Genomic DNA, 21,572 nt, shown 5'->3' with positions numbered 1-21,572 from the left:
GCTCTTGCTGCCCTATGGCAGATACTATTGAGCCTCTAATGTGAGCCGGGTACCAGCTCCATGCTTTGCTGCTGAACCTGGGAGGTAGGTGGAAAAGACGGGAGTCTGAGCTCAGAGTGACTCTTGGATGAAGTCTCTATTATTATCTCAAGTTACTGTTAAGGTGGCGGTTCTCCTACTACCTTGTTAGAGCATCTTCGGCAAACTCTTTCACCTCTCGGGACCTTGTTTGCTCATCTGCAAAGTAGGAGGTTGGTTGGGTCATCTCTTGGCTAACGAGGAGAGTCTCTGAGTCTAGGTGAGGCTTCAGCAGGTTTACCCTTAGGAGATGGCACTGCCCCTGTCATCCAAGGTGGCGCCCCAGCCTAGGTCTGGTGACTTACTCTAAGACCTGGGGAGGCTCCCAGGATTGGATCGTCTGCCTCTTCATCCCAGGTGGGGATCTCACCTTATCGGAACAGAAAATCTTGGGGTCTGCTTCAGACAGTCCTTTGTCTTGAATTTTGATCCAGTCCTGGAAGGTAGCTTGAAGAACTGCGGTGAGACTGCAACATAAAAGCGTTAAAGTGTGTGTGCATGTGTGTGTGGTTTTAGAGCCAAGTTTTACGTGGTTGCCAGAGATAATTGGGGAAACCAGCTTTTAAGGGCGTTTACACTTTTCCTGGGCTTCCCTTGTGGCTCACCTGGTAAAGAATCCGCCCACAATGCGGGAGACCTGGGTTCGATCCCCTGGGTTGGGAAGATCCCCTGGAGAAGGGAAAGGCTACCCACTCCAGTATTCTAGTCAGGAGAATTCCATGGACCATGGACTATATAGTCCATGGGCTCGCAAACAGTCAGACATGACTGAGTGACCTTCATATCACACTTTTCCTACTAACACCCTGTTGTGACCTGATATTCCACCATCTGTTTTGTGAGCCCAGAAGACAAAAAGCAGTGTCTTCTAAACTTCACGTCTCTTATGCTGTGATTTTAAGTTTTGCTACCTGCCTAGTCATGCATATTGATTCCTGAGCACCAGAGAAATCAGAGAGCAAACAATCTGTAGGGATTGCCAAGGATAAGAATGTGTCCTAGGTTCTGGAGGCTTCTAAAATAAAAGAGGCGGACTCTGTCCTTGAGGGATTTCACTCTGATCATTCTGATCCCCACATTTTGTGATAAACCTTGCAGTGGCCTTACCATTTTTCAGATGAGGAAGTTGCTGAAGAATATTCAGGTATCTGCTTTGGGTTACACGGAGAGTATCTATGTTGAAATCTGTACCTAGACTGCCTGAATCTAAATCTGGGATCTTTTCTCTCTCTCCCTCTTTTTTTTTAACATTCTCCTTTTATTTATTAATTTATTTTAAAATTAAATATTGGGGTATAGCCCATTAACAATGTTATGATGGTTTCAGGTGCACGGCAGAGGGACTCAGCCATACATATACATTCTCCTCCAAACCCCACTCCCATCCAGGCTGCCACATAACAGTGAGCAGAGTTCCCTGTGCTATACAGTAGGTCCTTGTTGGTTATCCATTTACAATATCGCAGTGTGTACATGTCCATCCCATGTCCATGTCCATGAGTATCTCTTCCCCTCACCCTTCCCGCCTGCTGCTGCTGCTGCTAAGTCGCTTCAGCCGTGTCCAACTCTGTGCGACCCTGTGGACAGCAGCCCCCAGGCTCCTCTGTCTGCAGGATTCTCTAGGCAAGAATGCTGGAGTGGGTTGCCATTTCCTTCTCCTCCTTCCGCCCTTGGCAACCATAAGTTCATTCTCTATGCCTGTGAGTCTGTTAACCATAAAGTCTTTCTCTGCGTCTGTGAGTCTGTTTCTGTTTCGTCAGTCAGTTTATTTGTATCATGTCTTTTTAGATTCGGCAGATAAGGGACCAAATCTGTGATCTCTTGCTGTGTCTCCTTCCAGCTTCTTAAATATCCATCGCTAAGATCTGTCTGGGTGCCATCAGGTTTCCCGTGAATTAGAGCTACCCGGGACTGGTGGTGTCTGGGCCGACCTCCTCAAGGCTGGGCAAGGCTAGGGTGGAGACCTTTTCTTGTGGCTGCTGCTCCAACGCCAGCCACTTAACACTGCGCCCATGAGTCCCAGTCCCACTCCTAGGTTGATATTCGCCCTGTGAGTCTGAAAGAGCCCCCAGGTCGGGGAACTTAGCCGGCTGGAATCGCTGGCAGAGGCAGACGGGGCCACAGTAGCCCTGTATTCCCCTGTCAGTCTGCCCATCATAGCGGGCTCTCCTGGGTGCCTTCCAGTGTCATTTTTGCAAGTTGATCTCAAATTCCTTTAAGGTCCTTTTGTAGATGGGAAGGGATTTTTATCCCCCACTGGTCAGCCCAGCAGGTGCCTCTGTTCTGAAGCGGGCTGTGTTCCTAACAGACATGAAAACTAACAGAGATACCCTGGTCGAAGTGAACACTGTCTTAACGGACATGAAGCATTCATCTGCGTATCTTCGCACCAGCCTGAGAGATGTGAAAACGAGCATGGAGCAAACGCTCACGGATCCCCAGTGCTCCTTACCTGCAGTGGCGCCCACGTGCAACAGCATCAGGAAGTCTCTGAGCGTCCTGGATGACAGTGCCAATTTTGATCACGTGAGGAGAGGGCAGTCCTGCTCCAGGGCGGTGTCACTGGGATGGCTGGGGAGGGTTCAGTGTGGTTCACCCACCCGGAGACTGGTGGCCGGGGGGAGGGGGGATCTCTTGTCAGCCTTCCTGGTGATGTGGCCACCACGTGGGAATGGCTGCAGCTGGAGAGTAGGGAGGATGGGAAATGCTCCCTGAGAGTTCTCTGCCATTCGTTGCTTGAAACGTATCAGGATGAATGAGCTGCCAAGGTGGCGCCAGTGGTCAAGAATCCACCTGCCGAAGTGCAGCACCCAAGAGACGCATCCTGGGGTGGGGAAGATCCCCTGGAGGAGGGCACGGCAACCCACTCCAGTATTCCTGCCTGGAGAATCCCTTGGACAGAGGAGCCTGGTGGGCTACAGTCTGTGGGGTCACCAAGAGCCAGAAACAACTGAGTGCACACCACCACCCTCAGAATGAATTCAGCTCCCCACCATTCTTCTTTCTCTGTTTATTTTACTTTGACAATTTCAGTGTGTATGTTTTTAAAAATATCGGCTATATTCCCTGTGTTGTACAGTGGATCCTGTAACTCATTTTATCCACAGTGCTCTGTACCTCTTCATTCCCAGTCCTGGTACTGCCTCTCCGCCTTCCCTCTCTGCATTGGGACCAATGTATCTGTGATGAATTCAGCTTCAAAAATGAAAAAGGAAGCAGGATGCCTTTTTGCAGACCTTTAAAAATTAAAATGTGCTTGTAAATGATAGGCCTAGTATGTTAACCACAGATACCAAAATATAAGGTAATACTCACAATCCCAAAAAGATTAGGAAAAGAAAGGCTTTGGAGCAACTTGAAAATACAGAATTCTGGGATGTAGATAAAATAATCATGAGTACTTATATTTTTAATGTTTCAGTATAGTGATATGTACCTGTGTGCCTGCTCAGTCATTAAGTCTTGTCTGACTCTTTGCGACCCCATGGACTGTAGCCCACCAGGCTCCTCTGTCCATGGGATTCTCCAGACAAGAATACTGGAGTGGGTTGCCATTTCCTCCTCCAGGTGATCTTCTTGTCCCAGGGATCGAACACGCATCTCCTGTGTTAGCAGGTGGCCTCTGTAGCACTGAGCCATTGGGAAGCCCAGTGATATGTACACATCACACTTACGTAAAACGATGTTTTAATATAGATTTTTCTCACTCTCACATTTCGTGAATCAGTTTTATTCAAACACTTAACATTCAATATCTGTGTTGAATCTACTACAATAACTTTTGTTGTCATAGAACAGCAATATGTAGGATGTATACTTGCATCTAAATTCTTTGAAATTGAGTCCTTTGGGGAGTAACTTTTAATTGTGATGTGCTTTAAAAAACATGCGGAGAATTTGTATCAATGGTACCAGTTTCTCTGCCTACATTTTTTTTACCTAGATTCATCAGTTGTCAACACTTTGCTCCATTTGTTTAATTATACTATTTTATCCATTTATCTATGTACCTATCATCTGTTTATACTATCATCTATATGGGTGCAATACTACACATTCTGCTCTTTTCTCATTTAGAGGAAAGATGTAGACATCATGCTTTTTTACCCTTAAATATTTTGATGTGTTTCCTAACTTTACGTAATGATTATGACTACCAAAATTAAGGTAACATAATACTGATCCAATACCACCAAAATTTATATCAAAATTTGCTGATTTTTCTAAAAAAAATGCGCTTGAAAATTGATTTCTCTTTCCCAGTGCAAGGTCTGGTCTGGGGTACACATTGTCTTTAATTGTCATGTGTCTTTGGTTCCTTTAACCTGGAACAGTTTCTCAGTCTTTCTTTGGTGACACTGACATTTTTGAAGACTGTTGTGGTTTCACTGCTAAGCCATATCCACCTCTTGCAACCCCATTGACTGTAGACTGCCAGGCTCCTCTCCATGGGATTTCCCAGGCAAGAACACTGGAGTGGGTTGCCATTTTCTTCTCCAGGGTGTCTTCCCGACCCAGGATCAAGCTCACGTCTCCTGCACTGGCAGGTGGATTCTCCACCACAGACCCACCAGGGATTCTCCTTATAAGGCTATTTTTCAAGAAGCTGTTGACAGCTGTATTCAATAATGTTTAGTCCCGGTATTCAATCACATGTGAGGTCACATGTATTCAATCTGTGTTAAATTTCTTGCCCTCACTTTGAGCTGAGTGCTATGGGAGACCTCCAAACATGTAAAATCAGTACTTGTAGGGTCTATTCTGAGCCAGTGGTTTTCCTCCATCAATATGCTATTGTTCAGAAGAAATGTAGGTCACACCCTTTATAATATAGATGTCTCAGGAGTTGAATTTAAGAAGATCCCTTGCTTATGACAAAGAATTGGGGGTGTGGGGTAACCACCTGGCCTTATACTTTGTTTTATAAAATTTCAGCTCCCGTCTTTGGATGGACACATTACTCAGCTTGATGGACTTCTTCAAACAGATTTGTCCAGCCTGGTCCAAAAGGTATGGTCTTTAGAGAAAAAAAAAAAAAAACACACAGCAGCTTATTTTAGATGATTTTCAAGAGTAGAGTAGCGCATAAGGAACTAGGTAACAGCGAAAAAGCAGAGACATTCTGGAGCCGAGTTGCCAACAAGGGTGACGGATATTGTTCTCCAGGACCGGATGGGTGTCACGGCGGACGTTGTGCTGGTTCTCACTCAAGGCGCTCTCACGCTCTGCCAGGGAGGCAGCCGTGTGGTGCCCCTCCTCACTTCTGCTCATGTGCAGACTCTGTGCTCTGCCTGGCATTTTCCTTTTTTCTCCCTGTCCTTTGCCCAGCTTCTTGGGCTCCTAGTAGCTACCTGAAGTTTTATATTTCACCTTCTTAATGAGGCCTTTCCTGGGCATCTTGACCAGATCAGAACCCTTTTTTAATACACTCTTAGAGCATCGCAAATATTCTTTGTTAAGCTCCTCATCACAGTGACTATTGCTTTCCTGTCTTGGTTGTCCCACAAGACTTTAAACCCTAAAAAATGACAGGGACCACCTTGGTCCAGAATACTGGAATTTCCCCAAGAGCTGAAGAGGGAGAGAATAGCTTTATTCTCAACTCCATCCTTTAAAGCATGAACTTTAAAGAAGTCATTAGCTGTCTATCAAACACTCATCTACATGTGCTAACGAAGTAAGTGTCCCCTTAGACAAGTCGTTAGAAACTCTCGGTCTCTGCATGCTGACGTCATCTTATTTGTTAAATGAAGGAATGGAATCAGAAGATCTGTAAATCCTTTTCTAGACATTAAACCTCTTGTGATGGTTGACCTCCCAAAGTCCAAACACAGATAAATGTAGAGGCCAGGTGTACCAAAGCCACTGCAGTGCCAGTGTGCTGGGTGGCTTAGCTGCTTTTGAGGAAACGCAAGTCATGAGCTTCCTTTTTATGGCATCAGTGTTGCTAAGCTAAAGTGGGAACTTATTGTCACCACAAATCTTATAAAGTTTGTAACTTAGATTGTTGTTGTTGAGTCGCTAAGTCATGTCCGACTTTTTCCCACCCCATGGACTGCAGCACGCCGGGCTCCTCTGTCCTAGGGATATCCCAGGCAGGAATACTGGAGTTGCCATTTCCTTCTCCTGGCAATCCTCCTGACCCAGGAATGGAACCCACATCTCTTATATGTCCTGCGTTGGCAGGCGGGTTCTTTACCAGTGAGCCGCTTGAGAAGCCTGGACTTCTGTAAGAGAATATCATAGACCAGGTGGTTTATAAACAATGGAAGTGTATTTCTGACCAGTTCTTGTGGCTAAAGGTCAAAGATAAGGTTGCCAGCCTGGTTGAGTTCAGATAAGGGGGACCTCTTCTAGGTTTTCACATTGTATCCTCAACAAGTAGAGAGAGTTCTCTGGGGTCCCCTTTGCTGCTGCTGCGAAGTCGCTTCAGTCATGTCCGACTCTGTGCGACCCCACGGATGGCAGCCCATGAGGCTCCCCCGTCCCTGGGATTCTCCAGGCAAGAACACTGGAGTGGGTTGCCGTTTCCTTCTCTAGTGTGTGAAAGTGAAAAGTGAAAGTAAAGTTGCTCAGTCGTGTCCAACTCTTAGTGACCCCATGGACTGCGGCCCACCAGGCTCCTCCGTCCATGGGATTTTCCAGGCAAGAGTGCTGGAGTGGGGTGCCATTGCCTTCTCCGGGGGTCCCCTTTAACAGGGCACTAATGCCGTTCATGGAGGCTCCACCCTCATGAGATAATCACGTCCCAAAGACCCCACCTCCTAATTCCATCACTTTGGGGGTCAAGATTTCAACATATACATTCCAGGGGGACAGACATTCAGTTCGTAAGAGGTGGTAATCATTACAGTGTTCCCTAACAGATGTCTAAATACACCAGCAGACAGTTAAGGAATACAAATTAAACCCCTTCTAGACTGAAGTCTGGCTCTTTAGGTAAGTTGCTCAGAAATAATGACATTGTCCTTTCCTGGATTTAGCTTAAGAGTGAGAGAGCGTGGCATGGCTGCTTTGATTTTCATTTGAGCCTCACTACAGTCTGTATTCTTTCTAAGTTGTGTTTTAGGACATTATAGTTCTCCCTGAGACTAGATTTCCAATTTTATCATGCAATTGCTTTGGAAAATAAGATTCTGTTTTTAGAGTTTCACTTCATAGCTACATGTGGTACACTGTACAGATCAGGGTTTCTTAACCGCAGGACACTTTGACCGGTCCAGTACACTGTGGAGTATGTATTAGCATCCCTGGTTGATGCCCGACAATGGCAAGGACATTATCAGTTGTGATAACTAGAACATCTCCAGACATTGCCAGGTGCCCCCAGCTGAGAAACACTGGGATAAATACGTGGAAACATTTAACATGAACTGAAAGTTAAAAACTTTTCATGGATACGAATTAAAGCAAGTCCTCTCTAAAGGGGAATATTTTTCTTTAGACTTTTAATGACCATGTCGTGATCATTTCATCCTTAAGATGAAGGTTGAATTTTGCTTCTCTGTTCCATTCTAAGCTGAACATGAATACTATGAAATGCTCTTCTACTTACTCTGTATAATGATTTTATTTGAACCTTCTTTAGGCCAATGAATCTCTTTCTAACATACCTGAGGAAGTGCAAAATCAAACCAGGGACTTCATAACAGGTGAGATTGCCAGTTAGAAGTAATTGTGTCTCCTTGTTAAGAGTTGGCTGGTTAGCACAAAGAAATGCATTATTAAGAATTGTTCTTTTTCCCTCTTTAAAAAAAATATATTTTCTCACTAAAACCCCGAACTACAAAACTAAATAATAAGTATTTCAGTAATGCTACCTTCACCAAATGATATCAATTTAAAAAAATAATACTTAGCCACAGATTAACATCCTCCTATGGCTGGAAGCTGCAGGGCTGAGGGTCAGACTGTGATGATAACCTGGCAGACGCTGTAAGGGCCAACAACAGACATAGCTTATGGTCTGGAAGGTCAGATCTGGGTTGTTTTCACTGTAAATGTATTTCCTAAAAGAACTTAAAATTGATTTTTTTAAAAGGAACGCTCTGTCTAGGGACTTATTTTGTCTCTTTAGGAAAACATTGGTCTGCTTCTGAGGCTGACGTCATGCTGCCCTAGGGAGGCTGACGTCATGCTGCCCTAGGGTCTTAAGGTGCTTACCCTTTTGGAGAGGCAGAAGTGATGTCAAGAGAATCCCACTGATCTCAAGCAACCAAGTCACAGGTGGAATTCAGGTGGTCATACCTAGGGTGAAGTACAGAGAAAGGACACAGTATAAACAATTCTTGGTGCAAGAGTGTGGAGTCCCCTGGGCTGTCTGCTAAGGGGACACATCTCTGAAGCTGTGTAAGGCTATCCGCTCTCTTTCTTTAAATCATCTTCTTAGTGCTTCTTTTTATCTGTTGACGGTGAAGTGAAAGTCGCTCCATCGTGTCCGACTCTTTGCAACCCCATGGACTATACTATCTAGGGAATTCTCCAGGCCAGAATATTGGAGTGGGTAGCATTTCCTTTACTCCAGGGGATCTTGCCAACCCAGGGATCGAACCCAGGTCTCCCGCATTGCACGCGGGCTCTTTCCCAGCTGAGCCACCAGGGAAGGCCTGTTGATGGAGTGGTTTTAAAATGCTGTGTTGGAGGTATTTATTTTTTTTTCCCTAATACTGCTTTTTCAACCCATTAAGACTGTGAGTAAAAAGGATTTTCTCCTACTGCATAGTGCTTTGGATGTTCTGTGGTTTCCCTTCTGTTTAAGATTCCCTTCTGTTTAAAATACTGACCTATTCAAGACAGAGTTCTGGCTTTCCTATGCCGGCATCTGAGGGATAACCCACACTGTACATCTGAGAGCCACTTGCTTACTAATCTCTGTGTTTACTCTCTTTGTTTCTTCTTCCTGGACCTCCTCTGCCAATACGTGCCACCCTCCCTTGTAAGTCTGGCCAAGCAAGGCGTGCAGTTTGCATGCGCGAGGCCGGGTGTACACACTGCCATCACCTGAACACGAGCCAGAGTTTTCTTGAGTCTGAGCGAGCGCCCCCTGCCGCCCCCCAGGTTGAAGACAAGTGAGGGTTTTCATGTCCTTCCCAAACAACCTGTAGTACCCATGATTGCCTGCTGTGTGCCCGCTGCTGCTGGGTTCTGGGGATGGGAGGTAAGGGAGGCATGACCCCTGTGTACCCTACAGCTGGGCATGAACCCTACAGCTGGCTTTTACCACCCTCTGGGAACCTAGTGAGGTGTGTGCAAGGGATCCAGTGGCCGGAGAGAATAGTGGAAGGCTTCCCGGAGGAAGCAATGTCCAAACTGAAGCTGGAAGAAGGTATTTGTCGAGAGGGCGGCAGCTCTGTACAGAGTCACCAAGGCTGCAGAGTGTGGGGAGGAACACAGCGGAGAAGCAGAAAGGGCCCGATTCGGAGACGAGGAAACGGCGCTTAGGAGAGCGGGTATCTATATGCCACGTGTTCAGTTCAGTTCAGTTGCTCAGTCATGGCCGACTCTTTGTGACCCCATGAATTGTAGCACGCCAGGCCTCCCTGTCCATCACCAACTCCCGGAGTCCACCCAAACCCATGTCCATTGAGTCAGTGATGCCATCCAACCATCTCATCCTCTGTCATCCCCTTCTCCTCCTGCCTTCAGTCTTTCCCAGCATCAGGGTCTTTTCCAGTGAGTCAGCTCTTCACATCAGTGGCCAAAGTAATGGAGCTTCAGCTTCAACATCAGTCCTTCCAGTGAATACCCAGGACTGATTTCCTTTAGGATGGACTGGTTGGATGCCATGTGTAACAACCCCCAGAAATCTCAGGGTGAACAAAGAGACCTGGAGGACTTCCCTGGTGGCGTAGTGGATAACAATCTGCCTGCCAGTGTCGGGGTCATGGGTTCAAGCCCTGGTCCTGCAAGAGCCTGAAAACCAGAGTGCTCTGGGGCTCTCGAGCCACAGTTGCTGAGCCTGAATGCTGCAGCTGCTGAAGCCTGTGCGCCTTGTGCTCTGCAGCAAGAGATGCCACCATGACGAGAAGCCTGCAGACCTCAGTGAAGAGTAGCCCCGTTCAACTGGAGGAAGCCCTCGCAAAGCAATGAAGACCCAGGGCAGTCAAAAATAAACACATTAATTAATTAAAAAAAGAGACCTACAGAGTCTCCGGGTGGAGGGTCCTGGGGTCTCTAGGCATGAGTCATGTGGACGAGATGTCCACCCACTCTGACTCCTAGGAGCTCCTGAAGAGTCACACAGAGGTGAACCACACAATTTCAAACAAAAAATTTCCACCAGTGTGACATCATTTCCTTTCGGATGGTGCTCCCAGCTCCCAGAAGTTCACCAGGAGCCCTGGATCGCATCCTGAGACCTGCCAGTCTTGGTTCCGCTGCTGCAGAGACGTGTGTCTGCCTTTCAGAATCAGCAGACCTTGACCAATGAGTATGTTTCTGGGATGTCCCCCATCAAGAATCACTGTGAATGAGGCCCCCTTCAGGTCTTAGTGAGTGGTCACGGTCCCCAGCCCTGCTGACTGATCCCAGGACCTGCCCTGATGATTACACACATTCCAGAAAGATGTAACATAACCTCCCTGAGAGATTAGGATGCATATTAATAGAAACTGACCACTGGGAATAGTACTGCTTTTTGCATGTAGGAGACACAGGTAGACTTTAGCAAGATTCAATTTGTATGAATCAAATACAATTTTAACAGAAATGTCACTTGAGGACATGTGTTCAAAAAATTGTTCCTGGAAAATTACTGTGTTCCTCAGTGCTATTTTGTAGATGGAGGGATTCTTATATTATTAAATAGTTGGGTTTTTTTTTTTTTCAAAATCATTTAACAGAAGCTTTACAGGTAGGTGAACCTGAGTTTTTAATCACATTTCTAGTACTTTCTGAAAAACAGACATATGGTCAAGTGATTTAACCCCTATGAGCCCAGCATCCCTGTTAGTGAATTGGGAATGAGAAATGAGTTAACATATGTACAAATGCCTTATCTGCTGTAGGCACACAGTACAGTTTAGTCACTTGGTCCTTTTGCTTTTCTTTTTTTCAGTGAAATAAGTAGAAGAAAACTCTGGCTTGATTTCACACCATGTCATTTAAGTCAGTTCTCATAGCTTGCTCTTCTGTTAAACAGTTGCTTTTCAATAGACTTGGCTGCATTCATGTTGCTTGTAGAATCTTCTCATATTTTAAACATCTGCATAACATGGGAGGAGCTAAAAGTGGCTCAAGCTTTTCAGTTAAGTTCCAAAACTAAATGTCTTGTCTCCTCTATGAAAACACATAACTGAGGCGTCTTTGTTTTCAGAGTTTAAAAAGACCTTGAATTCCGTTCAATCTGATGTCAAGAATATAAGCACAAAGATTCCTATTCAGAAGACACTGTCGAGTTTCGTCCATTACATTAATAACTCTGAAGATTACATCCTCCACTATTTACCCACTATGGAAGAATGTGATTCATACAGGTCAGTGCCTTCTTTGAGCTTTTCTACTATGAGCGTGGAACTTGCTGGGGAATGGGGTGAAAATCTGGCAATATAACCAGGATAATCTTAAGACAGCAAATTGTACAAAGAGGCCATAAGGTGATATGTGTTCACCCTAGTTTAAGTTCATTTAAAAAGTTGTTGACTTCAGCAGCATGTATACTAAAATTGAAGCCATGCTAAGAAGACTAGCATGGCCACTGTGAAAGGATGACATGAAAATTCATGAAGCATTACATACGTGTGTATATATATGTATGTGTGTGAATCAGTTCAGTTCAGTTCACTTCAGTCGCTCAGTCGTGTCCGACTCTTTGTGGCCCCATGAATCACAGCACGCCAGGCCTCCCTGTCCATCACCATCTCCCAGAGTTCACCCAGACTCATGTCCATCGAGTCTGTGATGCCATCCAGCCATCTCATCCTGGGTCATCCCCTTCTCCTCCTGCCCCCAATCTCTCCCAGCATCAGAGTCTTTTCCAATGAGTCAACTCTTCTCATGAGGTGTCCAAAGTACTGGAGCTTCAGCTTTAGCATCATTCCTTCCAAAGAAATCCCAGGGTTGATCTCCTTCAGAATGGACTGGTTGGATCTCCTTGCAGTCCAAGGGACCCTCAAGAGTCTTCTCCAACACCACAGTTCAAACGCATCAATTCTTTGGCGCTCAGCCTTCTTCACAGTCCAACTCTCACATCCATACATGACCACAGGAAAAACCATAGCCTTGACTAGGCGGACCTTAGTCGGCAAAGTAATGTCTCTGCTTTTGAATATGCTATCTAGGTTGGTCATAACTTTTCTTCCAAGGAGCAAGCGTCTTTTAATTTCATGGCTGCAGTCACCGTCTGCAGTGATTTTGGAGCCCAAAAAAATAAAGTCTGACACTGTTTCTACTGTTTCCCCATCTATTTCCCATGAAGTGATGGGACCAGATGCCATGATCTTCGTTTTCTGAATGTTGAGCTTTAAGCCAACCTTTTCACTCTCCTCTTTCACTTTCATCAAGAGGCTTTTTAGTTCCTCTTCACTTTCTTCCATAAGGGTGGTGTCATCTGGATATCTGAGGTTATTGATATTTCTCCCGGCAATCTTGATTCCAGCTTGTGTTTCTTCCAGCCCAGCGTTTCTCATGATGTACTCTGCATGTATGTTAAATAAGCAGGGTGACAATATACAGCCTTGACGCACTCCTTTTCCTATTTGAAACCAGTCTGTTGTTCCATGTCCAGTTCTAACTGTTGCTTCCTGACCTGCATACAGATTTCTCAAAGGCAGGTTAGGTGGTCTGGCATGCCCATCTCTTTCAGAATTTTCCAGTTTATTGTGATCCACACAGTCAAAGGCTTTGGCATAGTCAAGAAGGCATAAATAGATGTTTTTCTGGAACTCTCTTGCTTTTTCCATGATCCAGCGGATGTTGGCAATTTGATCTCTGGTTCCTCTGCCTTTTCTAAAACCAGCTTGAATCTCAGGGAGTTCATGGTTCATGTATTGCTGAAGTCTGGCTTGGAGAATTTTGAGCATTACTTTACTAGCATGTGAGATGAGTGCAATTGTGTGGTCGTTTGAGCATTCTTTGGCATTGCCTTTCTTTGGGATTGGAATGAAAACTGACCTTTTACAGTCCCGTGGCCACTGATGAGTTTTCCAAATTTGCTGGCATATTGAGTGCAGCACTTTCACAGCATCATCTTTCAGTATTTGAAACAGCTCAACTGGAATTCCATCACTATTAAAGACTGGAAGTTCTTGAGCCAAATAGTCAATTTTTGCAATTTTGATGGCTTACAGAGTCTTGGTTATAATTATCTAAGGTATGTAACAGGATTTTAAAATTTAAAAGAAATTAGAGCATTCAGATAATATTTTTTTCTTTATGCATATATAAAGTACATACATAGAGGTTGGTTCTTATGGAAAGAACATCCTTGAAACCAGCGGATTGTCTGAAGCTGCTGTGGGTCCCAGCCCTTTGTCCTTTAGAAAAATGCTAATGGTAGGATGTGGTCCTGGGAGATGCTGGTGGGCATATCTCAGACAAGAGCTTGGGGGAGGACAGGACAGGAGAGACTCATGGGATCTCCAGGATCACATGAGAAGTAAGACGGGATCTCTGCTCTGAAAGGCTCAGCCCCACAACCACTACTGGAACTCTTACAGCTGCCCAAACCCAGGAGACTCCAGAGACCGCCATCCCTACTTGGAATATTTATTATGCAGGAGCACAAGATAAATAGTGAGACAATAACAGTGCTTGCTAGCCTTTAGGGAAGAGTCGCAGTGTGCCCACCAGGAGCTCTCCATATGGCATCTCACAGAAACCCCCTGGGTTGTGTTGTGTTTATAACCCTGTTTTGTTGAGACTCAGGGAGGTGAAGTGAGTTCCCTCCCTGAGGGAAGACTGAGGACAACGTGGCAAAGGTGGGTTTTCAACTCCCACCTGACTATGCCCTTAGTTATCGCTGTGTATCAGCCCACCTTTTCCTACCATGTGGCTTGGCCACCCCAGCAGGTGTCAGAACAAAGAATAGAAAGTGAAGTCGCTCAGTCTTGCCTGGCTCTTTGCGACCGCATGGACTACAGCCCACCAGGCTCCTCCGTCCATGGGATTTTCCAGGCAAGAATACTGGAGTGGGTTGCCATTTCCTCCTCCAGGGGATCTTCCCGACCCAAGGATTGAACCCGGGTCTCCCCCATTGTAGGCAGACACTTTACAAACAAACATAAGACAGACCCTTTCCCAATGGACTTGAAATCTCATTCGAAGTCAGAGTGGTACAGATGGGAGGAACGGTGCCATGATCTGTCTACATACCAGCTCCCTTCCCTTCCTCCTCCCGCACCCTGAGACTATAAGCTTATTTTAAAAAGAAATTTAACAAAGTAGATGAGGCATGCATTAACAGTAAAAGATCCCTGAGGCCAGATTCCATGGCTTATTTAAATTTGTATCCTCAGGATCTGGCACAAAACGTCACAGAGTAGGTGCAGGTGGCTGTCCTTGGGATTCTTCAGGCAGGAATACTGGAGTGGGGGCCTTGCCCTCCTCCAGGGGGTCTTCCCAACCGAGGGATCAAACCCTCTTTGCTTAGGTCTCCTGCATTGACAGGCGGGTTCTTTACTGCTAGTGCCACCTGGGAAGCCCATTATTAATAATGATTGAGTTTATTCTTAACTGAATGAAAAACTGCAGTGACAGCTTTTGTTGCAGAGTACATGCTTTGTTTTTTAGCATTTTAAAGATTGAGAAGTATTTCTACCCTTGAACACGCCTGGGTTGCTGTACATTCGAGGAATGCCAGCAAGACCTAACTGAGGATCCCTTATCCTCGAGTGTCTCACAAGACCTCCCATAATGCTGAGACCCCCATTCTGCAGGCATTTGATTTGGGATGGGCCTAAAATTCTAAGGGCTTCCCAGGTGGTGCTAGTGGTAAAGAATCGCCTTGCCACTGCAGGAGATGCAGGAGACACAGGTTGGATCCCTGGGTCAGGAAGATCCCCTGGAGTAGGAAATGGCACCCCTCTCCAGTATCTTTGCCTGGAGAATCCCATGGGCAGAGGAGTCTGGCGGGCTACAGCCATGGGGTCACAAAGAGTCAGACACGATTGAGCATGCACTGTTCTCACTTGATGTGAAAATTTCTAAAATGTTCAGTGCACTCATCAAGTAGAAGGTATCTGCCTCAGTAAGGAACACAGGTTACTCCCCACCCCCCTGTTCCTAGTATTCCGAAAATCACAAAACATTTTAGATAAAAGACCAGGGGAACCAGTCCCAAATTCTTATCTGTTGTCTATCATGATCTGTCTGCATCTCATCCTCTTCATAATAAATACTTGCAGCCTCAGGAACCTTGAGAGAACTGAAAAGCCTTAAGGGGCATGGTTGTGGTTGTGTTTGGTGGGGGAAGTAAGTCAGTGTTAAGCTTGGCTTGTCCTGGGTCCACCCTCAATAACTCTCTGAATACGCAGCATTCCAACCATCATTACCCTTTTCTCTAACACCCTGATTATCCACACTTGTAGCCTCAGGAACCTTGAGAGAACTGAAAAGCCTTAAGGGGTTGTCAGTTGCCTTGGAGAGGCTGAGTCAACCCTGCTTCCGGGCCCGGTGGATTAAAGCAAAGGGAAAGAAGCAATAATCCCATGACCTTTGAGAGCTCTTTGAAACCAGGATAAATGTTGACTTGGTTGAGTTGGAGGACTCTGGCTGGAAAGGGGTCTTCCCACAGCGCGCTCTCCCTCTGAGGAATGAGCAGGATTCTGAGGTTTGACTGCCAAGGGTAGCGTGGACCCCTCCGCCGGGGTCCAGCACGCTTGTGTTGCGATGACGTCACTGCTCACATGTGCCTGCTCTGTGCTTGCCCCCCCAGGTGGCTGGTTTGCTTGGTCGTCGTCTGCTTACTGACCCTCATCTTGACTTTTTACCTCCTGGGCTTGCTGTGTGGCACGTTGGGCTATGACCAGAATGCCACCCCAACCAGACGAGGCTGCGTCTCGAACACCGGGGGCCTCCTTCTCATGGTGTGAGTCTCGGTCCTTCCTTGGTCTGTGAAGGGTGGAAACACAGGGTGGGGACCGTGGTGTGACAGGGACCCGGTGGCCTCCAGGCCAAGCACTCTGGGTTCCAGCGACAGACAGCGGAGACCTGATGTGATTATGCTTTCATTGGTTTGGGAAATTCCATTAAGCATAAAAATCAAGGAAACTCTAGGTCAGTGGCACTTTGAGAGACAAGCTTAAAGTGCATCTTTATACGGATATTCATGTGTGTATGGTAGGCTCCTCCACAAAGCAGCTATCAGGAAATTATTTCCAAGTTTGCTTTCTTAATTCTCACTATTTTCCCTTATATCTGTCTCTCTTTCTGGGCTTCCCTGGTGGCTCAGTGGTAAAGATTCCACCTGCCAAAGCAGGAGATGCAGCTTTGATCCCTGGGTTGGGAAGATCCGCTGGAGAAGAAAATGGTAATCCACTCCAGTATTCTTACCTGGGACGTTCCATGAGCAGAGGAGCCTGTCGGACTACGGTCCACAGGGTCGAAAAAGACTCACACATGACTCAGCAACTAAAGAACAACAGCATCTATCTATCTGTCTGTCTGTCAGTCTGTCTACCAGCCCGTGCATTCACCAGATACTTTCTGAAGTTTGATCTGACAGCAGACACTGTTCACTCTGAAACTCTAGAGACTCGATTTAGAACAGAGATTGAGGAGCCAGCACCCTTGGGAGTTAGACAGGTCGCCTATATTAGTGATGGGATCAGATGTGAGGTACCAGCAGGTGCTAAATGTGACGCAGACTGGAGCAGTTAGCCCTGGTTCAGCCAGATTCGCGTCCAAGTTCCTTCCTATCTTTGTAAAGAAAACCGTCTACTAGCTTATAACAAAGCAGAGGGGCATGTGCTGGATGGACGTGGAGGTGGAGCCAGAAATGCAAACCAGTGACCAGGGGTAAAAGCTCGGAATGCTCCCCAGAGGGCAAGCTGTGTGATATTCCCTTTTCCTATAAACTCCTGGGAATGAGTTGGGGATGGTGGTGATGAGGCTCCAGGGGAGGGTTGATTTAGAAGAGGTGTTTTGGGCCATAGGGAACCAAAACCATAGCCATTTCTTTACTTGTGTCTACAGTGACATGCATTAATTTGCTTTTTTAAACTTTGGGTCACTATAATAATCTGGCTACTTATGAGCTGTGACTCTAAAGTTAAGGCCACTTTCATAAAGCTTCAGGCTTCAGTGTAGTACAAGCCTTTATTCACCTGAATGCAGGCACATCAGTTTTTGTTTTATTGAAGTATAGTTGATTTACAGTGTGTGTTAATTTCTGCTGTACAGCAAAGTGACTCACATGTATACATTCCTTTTTATATTCTATTCAGTGATGGTTTATTCCAAGATATTAAATATAGTTCCCTGTGTCTACAGTAGGACCTTGTTATTTATCCACCCTAAATGGCATAAATTGTATCCGCTGACCCCAAACTCCCAGCCCATCCCTCTCCCTGCCCTACCCCCTCCCCGAGCAAGCACCACTCTTTCTCTATGTCTGTGAGTCTTTCTGTTAGGTTCATTTGTGGGTTTGTTCATTTGTGGGTTTTTTTTTTTTAAGTGAAGTTTTAAAAAGAACCTTAAAGCTAATGACATGGAAGCCTGCCAGAATTGGATAAAGCTGGACAGAATTCCACCCATGGAAAAGCCTTCTTGCTCACATGCCTGAAATTCAGGAATCAAGCCAACAAGGAAGAGTGTATTTGCCCAGCCTTTTGTTTAAATGTCCACAGCTACAGACAGAAGATTGATTTAATGTTCTGAATTTAATAATTTAATTTAATAATCACTTGGCTATTTGGTCAGTTTTTCATGGTGGATTTATGTGTTGTTGATGCATCTTTTTAATTATTGAAGGGAGGAAGTAAATTGCTCTGAAAAGGTTCAACTTTCATAAAAGTCTATTCTACTTTTGGGGGGGAATGAAAGCAAAAAAAAAAAAAAAAATGTGATATCTAGCTCCAAAAAAATAAAATGGAGTCATGAGCAAACTGATGGGCGGCTGAGAGCCACTGTAGTGTGGATGTAATGCTCACGTCTCAGGTTAAGGATCCCTAAAGGGTTAGAGTCACATGTAAACCTATGACCCCATCTCAGCAGTAAGGGAAAGGCTGGTAGCTATCACTTGCTGTGATGCATCCTGGGTGGTCTGCACCCTGAGGGTGTCTGCAATTTCTTTTTTGTCCCGTCGAAGCCCACCCCTTAGCATGGCCTGCTTTGCTATGCTTGGCAGAATGCTGCATCTTTTGAGACATCTGGTCAACAACTGGATGGACTCATCAAACTAGGAGAGTGCTGTTTCTTCCTTCTAATCACTGACTTGCTTGTAGAAATGAGAAAGAGTATGTTTAGTTCAGCTTCAAGCCAAAACTCCACCTGCTCTTTGAAAGTGGTTGATACTGTCCAATCAAGAACATGGTCTCTCTACCAACCAAGCAAGAGTCCTTGTCTCCCGGGAGGATCCGAGTGAAAAGATCTGAAAGGAGGAGTCCTGGCTTCTCTGTGGTCCTGTGTCTTCTGAGGCTCCAGGGAGCATTGTAAGGGCTGAGTGGGGTGCAGTGGTGAACATCCATCTGCCACACCACGGGGCTCTCCCCTCTTTAGTGAAAACAGGAAACCCCATGGACACTCCATCCTCCCCTCTAACTCACCTCTCTGCACAGACGTCTTGAAATGAAGACCTGCATCTGATGCCCGTTTCCTGGTCTCCCACCTCCTGCCCAGCCCGAGCCACCACGGTTCCTCGCCGGTCACTGTCACGTCAGCAATGACCTCTGCATCTCCAGTCCAGTGGACTTCTCTGAGTCCTTCTCGAACGTCACAGCAGTGACGGAACAGCTGCCCCTCCTGTAAACACGCCTTAACTCCCAGTGACCTCACACCCTCCTGGTTTCCTTCCCACCTTTCTGAGCCTCCACCTTGGTCTCCTTTGCTGACTGTCTTTCTACCACTTCTTGCTCAAATGGAGAGGTCCGCCCAGGCCCAGTCAGTCCTAGGCTTGCCCCTGCCTTCCCCTGCAGCCCCAAGGATCAGTCATCATTTCTAAGCCACTGACTCCCTACAGTAGGTCTGTAACCCAGGCCTCTGTGCTCCAAACACCAAACTGCATCTGCACAGCATCTCCTCCGCCATGTCTCCCGGAAAACAGGACCTTGTAAAAGTCCATCCTCTCCCCCTTTCCCTGCCCCTGCTGCTGACGAGCCCTGGTGCACCCTTCCTGTTCCCTTCTCTTCCCTTCCCTTCAAGCGCACGAGTATTCACCATATCCTCCTGTGTCTTCCTCCCGGTTCAGCCCTCTTTCACCCTTGACTCACTCCACCACTCCCAGCTGCAACAGGCCCCCACCTGGGGCCAGAAAGAGCCAGCTCCCTGACACCCTCCACTGTGGGCACCTGTCCATCCACTCTTCACACGCAGCCAAGAGGGCTTGTTTTCACAGAGAGAAGTCGGGGCATGTTCCTCCAATGTTTAAAGACCTTCAGTGGCCTTCCCTCTGGGGATCCTCCAGGCTTCCCCGCTGGATGCCCCTGCCTGCCACCTTGGGCTGTCCCTCACAGCGCTTCTCTGTCTGCATCCCTCTGAATATCTGAATACATCTGCCCCTTTCAGACTCCCCAGAGTACATTTCCTGCTGCCAACTGAAAAAAAAATGCACCCCCTAAAAGCTAAGAATTACGCTGTATTTGGCGGACAGAACTGAGGACTTAAGGCCAGGACGCAGCCTCTCAAGTCGCTCTGAGGGAACCTCTCTGAAGAGGTGAGGGAGGAGCCAGGCCACAGAGGAGTTTTTCTGACAAAGGTCTGGTCCTCTGAGCCTCAGAAGATGAGTGCTAATTAAAGAAAACCACATGGGATTGGTCTCTCTGGGTCTGAGTTACTTCACTCAGTATGTTATATGATGTTGCTTCTGTGTGGACTCTTAACAAAACAGGGTACAAATGAACTTTTACTTATGAAACAGCAATAGAGTCATGAATGGACTAAACGAACATATGGTTACCAGGGAGTAAAAGGAGGTGGGATAAACTGGGGGACTGGGGTGGATGCACGTATACACTACGGTATATAAAATAGATACCTGATAAGAACCTGCTGTATAGTGCAGGGAACTTGACTCCGTGTTCTGTAATGGGCTATATGGGAAAAGAATCTAAAAAAGCAAACAGTGGACATATGTGTAGGCGCAACTGATTTACTTTGCTGTGGTACACCTGAAACTAGCCCAACATTCTACAACGTAAAAATAAAATCTTACAAGGCAGGCAGCGTGTCTACAGAGTCATCTCAAAAAAAAAAGAAAAGAAAGCCAGATAGTCTGGGCTCACTGACATCATTCCTGCGACGAGCGCCTCAGCTATCTTCCCGAGTCTGCAGGGGGCGTCCTTTCGGGGTGGCTACAGCGGGTGGTGTCTAGATGCCGGGGGCATCCTGTTTCTATACTGAGCCCCCCAGGGCTCACCGTTGGCGCGGGTGTAGCGTCTTTTGTTTGCTGATAGGACAGGCAGCATTTTCCACGGACACCAACTTATAGCCTCCTCCTCACCGGACAGCCTCAGGTGACCCCAGGTCCACGTCTGCACCACAGTGCCGGGCTGCAGGCAGGCCAGGGACCCAGGGCCAAGTATCCCCTTAAGATGCGCCTTGCACTTCCTGTCTGCATCCCTGGGTAGGCTGAACCGAGGTTAACCTGCCGAAAGCTGACATCCCAGGTCCTTTTATATGTGGACTAGGTAGAATGCATAAGTTCTGGTAACGGGGAATAACTGCCTGCAGAATTATTAACTTTTTTCCTGTTTGTTTGTTTGTCTTTTCAGTGGGGTTGGATTCAGTTTCTTCTTTTCTTGGATGATCATGACCATCGTAGTGCTGACTTTTGTCGCTGGTGGAAATATGGAAAAACTGGTCTGTGAGCCTTACAGAAACAAAAAGTTATTCCAGGTAAATATGGATTGTGTGTCCATTATGAAGGGCTTGAGCCAAAGCTTTTATTCTCCCCCCGTGCCTAGTGGTCGGAGAAGGCAATGGCAAGCCACTCCAGTACTCTTGCCTAGAAGATCCCATGGATGGAGCAGCCTGGAAGGCCGCAGTCCATGGGGTCGCGAGGAGTCGGAAGCGACTGAGCGACTTCCCTTTCGCTTTTCACTTTCATTCGTTGGAGAAGGAAATGGCAACCCACTCCAGTGTTCTTGCCTGGAGAATCCCGGGGATGGGGGTTGTCGTCTGTGGGGTCGCACAGTCGGACACACTGAAGCGACTTAGCAGCAGCAGCAGCAGCTGCTGCATGTTTAGTGGGTTTCTTCAAGAGTAAAAAGATGAACAAAGATGAACACCTGGTTTCTACTCAGTAGGTTGAGACTCCATCTATTTGACAGAGAAAAAAAAAATATATGGCAGTACAGGTGCCCGTTGAACACCAGGGTGTTGACAGTGACGATCCTCTGGGC

At 46.5% G+C, this 21,572-nt stretch overlaps 1 protein-coding gene and 1 non-coding gene across 2 annotated transcripts in view; both read left to right on the top strand.

Annotated features, from left to right (window-relative positions):
- PROM1 (prominin 1) overlaps positions 1–21,572 on the top strand; it is a 116,672-nt gene that overhangs the window by 71,497 nt on the left and 23,603 nt on the right. The window contains exons 8-13 of the mRNA XM_052642130.1: positions 2,387–2,604; positions 5,014–5,088; positions 7,667–7,730; positions 11,393–11,552; positions 15,950–16,102; positions 20,943–21,066. Coding sequence (XP_052498090.1) covers positions 2,387–2,604; positions 5,014–5,088; positions 7,667–7,730; positions 11,393–11,552; positions 15,950–16,102; positions 20,943–21,066 — 794 coding nt within the window. The remainder of the gene's footprint in view (positions 1–2,386; positions 2,605–5,013; positions 5,089–7,666; positions 7,731–11,392; positions 11,553–15,949; positions 16,103–20,942; positions 21,067–21,572) is intronic.
- Positions 11,712–11,818, top strand: LOC128050160 (U6 spliceosomal RNA). Its single transcript, XR_008199667.1, has one exon. It is a non-coding gene; the product is annotated as a U6 spliceosomal RNA (small nuclear RNA).

The sequence above is a fragment of the Budorcas taxicolor genome, chromosome 6 (genome assembly GCF_023091745.1).
Source record: "Budorcas taxicolor isolate Tak-1 chromosome 6, Takin1.1, whole genome shotgun sequence".
NCBI lineage: Eukaryota > Metazoa > Chordata > Mammalia > Artiodactyla > Bovidae > Budorcas > Budorcas taxicolor.
This window is presented reverse-complemented; position numbering and strand designations above follow the sequence as displayed.